The following is a 3,928-nucleotide window of genomic DNA, read 5'->3' on the forward strand; positions in this document are numbered from 1 at the left end:
AGAGAGAGAGAGAGAGAGAGAGAGAGAGAGAGAGAGAGAGAGAGATCACTGGTAATCTTGTTTCTGTAGAAAAGATGGTAAAATAAAACTGCCTGCCTTCCTTCCTTCCTTCCTTCCTTCCTTCCTTCCTTCCTTCCTTCCTTCCTTCCTTCCTTCCTTCCTTCCTTCCTCTTTCTTTCTTCCTCTCTTTCTGGTGAAGGACTATAGCTATGGAACATTCCAATACTATCAGATTTGGTTGATGTTTTGGTTAGTTTTTCTGAGCTGCTTATTTTTCCTCTTTCTTTTTTATTCTTTGTTTTGATGGATGGTTCAGTCAGTAGGAAGAGAATGATATGTTCAGAAATAAAGCTGATGTAAAAACAAGTTTTATCAAAATTTAAATTAAAAAAAGAGAATATGGTAATTTTTGAGTTTCCATCAAGTGATGGAGTCAGAAGTCTGATTTTAACATACTGAGGAGTGAATAGAAATCCAGAAAGTGGAGTAAACAAGTGTAGATGACTTTTTTAAGAGTTAGGTTGTAAAATGGAGAAGATGTATTAGATAATAGTTTGAGAAGATGAGAGAGACAGATGAAGTTTCTTTTTAAAGACTGGGGGAGATATGGTTATGTCCATAAGAAGGAACCACTGGATATTGAGAAATTGAAGATTAGAGAGAAGGGAAGGGTTGGTTCGTTGGATAAACTCCTAGAGAAGACCTGATAGGATGGGATCCAGAGCACAAGTAGAGGGGTTGGCATTAACAAGAAGAGGGACAAACTCTTCTCCTAATCCTAGAGCAAAGGAGGAGAGAATGGAGGTTATGTCAAGGGCTATTTGTGGTGTAATAGTAGGGAAAATAAGTTAGCAATGAATGGCCTTTATTTTATAAAGCATGATGAAATGAGAACCTTTGCTGAGAGTGGAAAAGGGGAAGTAGAGGTGGCTTGAAAAAAGCTTTGAAATAGATGCTGTAGAGAGTGTGATAGTTAAGCAGGGAAAAGTAAAAGGTTCACCTTGAAAGAGTGAGGGCCACTTGAGATTAGAAAGCATACATTTATAGTTGCCCCAGTCAACATGATAGTGTGACTTCCTTTAACATTTATCAACACATGAGTAGGAGGGGAGAAGGCAAATGGTTTGAGTAATGCAAGGTTGGAGTTTAGAAAAGGATGAGCAGTGATAGGACAGGGGCTCAAGAGGGAAGAGGACAGAACAAAGTTGAACTGGGTAATTATAGGGAGGAAAGTGAGACCAGAATGGGAGTAATGGGCTAGAAGAGCAGGAGGAATGAGACAGAGGAAGAGATGGAAGGATAAGAGATTATGGTCTGAGAGAGGAATTGCAGAGTTTTGGATCTTGAAGATTAAATAGTTACAGGTGATGGTAAGATCAAGTTTATGACTATTTCATGTGTAGCTTAGGTGGAGTGAAGGTGCTGATAGTGGGAGTGAAGGAAGCTTATGAACTGGGAAGTCAGAATATCAACATGAATGTTAAATTCCCAAGTACAAGGACAGGAATTGTGGTGAAGAACTGAACTGAATAAAGGAAGTATAACAGGAGCCAGGAGAGTGTAACAACCAGTATCTGGAGAGGCTGATATAGGTAGGAGAAGTGAATCTCAAAGGAGGAAAGGTTGCTGAGTGATGGTCATAGATTAAAGGGTCTGGAAGTGATAGTGGGGAGCAAATAGATTCGGATAATATTTATTTCATTGAGATACCTAAGGATGAAAGATAGCTAATCATGATGGACTGAAATGCCAATATTAATATTATTCATACTACTCACTAACTACTTCTGGCTCAGAATGAAGAAAAGGTTTTAAGCATTTATCTTGGGAAAAGAATGTAACCATCTATAGGTCACTGAGCAAGTATCTGTTGGTGGTAACACTATACCACTGAGAGTCAGTATCTTAAGGGGCAAGTGCCTTTGGTTGGCATTTCTAACATAAGTCATAATCATTATATACTGCATCTCATATTCTTGGGAATCTCAGTGAAAACAATTTCATTAGGGCTATTGAATGAATGAGGGGGTGCCTAGTAGAGTGCCCTGTTCATTGTGGACATTTAATACATAGGTATTGAATGGTGAACAGTTGAATTAAAACTATCTTTCATTGAGTACCTCCCTTGTGGCCAGAAATGTGTTGGCAATATCCCAGAGGAGATATAAGAAATTGTTCCTGTTTTGGAGGAATTGAAATTCTAGTTAGGAAGACAAAACTCACTTATGTGAAATAACCAGTCCAAGATAGTTGGAAGGCTATTTTGTGTGGTTCAGATAAAACCCTCTAGGAATTCAGAAAAAGGGAAAGTTGATTATTGTAAGATACTATCCCTCTAAGGTACTGCCCTATCATGTAGAGTAGTTTGTTGCTGAGTTGTCTACTTTGCTCAGAGAAACAAATGCATTGAGTCAGAGTTCTGAAGCAATTATTATTTATTTTTGACTGTGATTTTGGTTGTAGTATAATAGAAAGACATGGATGCCAGAATTGTTTTATGATTATAGGACAAATGTAATTTATCTGATTCTAGGTAGAAGATGAGAATTTGGTTACTAATCATGGGGAATTACTTTACTTAGTTACTAAGATTGGGAATCCAGAAAGAAGAGGGAAAGATTTCAGAACCACATCAGCTTAACTTGAAACTGGAAGTGCTGGGTACTGCAGTTACTGTGGAGGAGAGTACAGTGGAAGCAGAGAGTCACAGAAGCCATCCAGTATAGCCATTAATTTCAGTGCGATGTTGGTCAAGCACAGGGTATGTCCACTCTCCTTAACAGTGGAAACGTGTTCAACACAAAAGTTGTATTGATTTACAAGGACAATTCCCGAAAACAGACAAAGGACACCAGAGTCTTAAGTTCCAAAGTTGTGACTTTGGCCAAGAACTTGAGTTTTTCTCGTTCATGCCTCTTTGGCAGGTCCCTTTGTGTTTCTGCTTTTCCTTATCAATACAATGAGGGCAATGGTGGGAGAGCAGACTTAGGCCTATGTACAGACTAGGATGTATTTATTATTCCTCTATTTTATTCAAATATGTGAATATTTCTGATGTTATTTTTTTGCCTTACTGTTCAGTAAATAGTTATGATTAAGATCTAAATTGTAATTATCGTGAGCGGTGGGCTTTGTGTAACTGTGAGCACCTCAGGGGTTATATTCTCCCGCAACAGGTTTATCTCTAGGATCTTGAGAGAATTTTGGCATAGCCATCTGGTCATAGTCCTTTTCTGAGAACCCTAGACCAGCCAAGGTTAGAGCAGATTGGAATGAGTGAGCCAGCCCAGAAAGTGAGGACCAGGTATACATATGTCTTGTTTGAGCAGTGGGAGCTGCTATCGTGTGGGTTAGTCATAGAGTGTACCTTTTACACTACATTTTCTTAAATGATTAAAAAAATCTATCTGTTCCCCTTGGACATTGGAACTCCAGAGTAGCTGTGTCTCTTTTGTTTTCTCTTTCAGGTAGTAGAAGTCATATTTTCGTCCATATATTGGTTTGAGTTCTGCATCAACTTATACGTGGATCCCCTTGGATACTGGAAGAAGGGATACAATTTGTTGAGTGTTTTCATTATCATCATCATTTCTATTCCTTTTCATATGCGGAAGCTGTTTGGCAGGCACTACCCATATCTCAACATAGGAAAAGGCATCCAGTCTCTTCGCATTCTCAAACTCATTCCCTACAGCCGAGGAATGAGGGTAAAAGGGGTTGATTGTGTACATAGCCCTGGATAGGCAATGGGAATGTGTATTCTTTTAAAAAAAATATTTATATTATTTTTCGTTATATTTGAGTCTCAAACTGTTTCCTTCTCTCCCTCCCAACCCCGTACTAGAGAGAGTCATGGATATTTTATCTCTCTATGTCTATCTATCTATCTATCTATCTATCTATCTATCTATCTATCTATCTATCTATC

General features: G+C 38.4%; 1 protein-coding gene across 1 annotated transcript in view; it reads left to right on the top strand.

Moving 5' to 3' along the window:
* Nucleotides 1–3,928, top strand: part of CATSPER3 (cation channel sperm associated 3) — an 82,458-nt gene that overhangs the window by 5,128 nt on the left and 73,402 nt on the right. Inside the window, 1 exon segment of the mRNA XM_069091675.1 lies at nucleotides 3,468–3,707. Coding sequence (XP_068947776.1) covers nucleotides 3,468–3,707 — 240 coding nt within the window.

The sequence above is a fragment of the Petaurus breviceps genome, unplaced genomic scaffold (assembly GCF_028583685.1).
Source record: "Petaurus breviceps papuanus isolate PSGF00001 unplaced genomic scaffold, PetGlider_PUasm1.0 189, whole genome shotgun sequence".
Classification (NCBI taxonomy): Eukaryota; Metazoa; Chordata; class Mammalia; order Diprotodontia; family Petauridae; genus Petaurus; species Petaurus breviceps.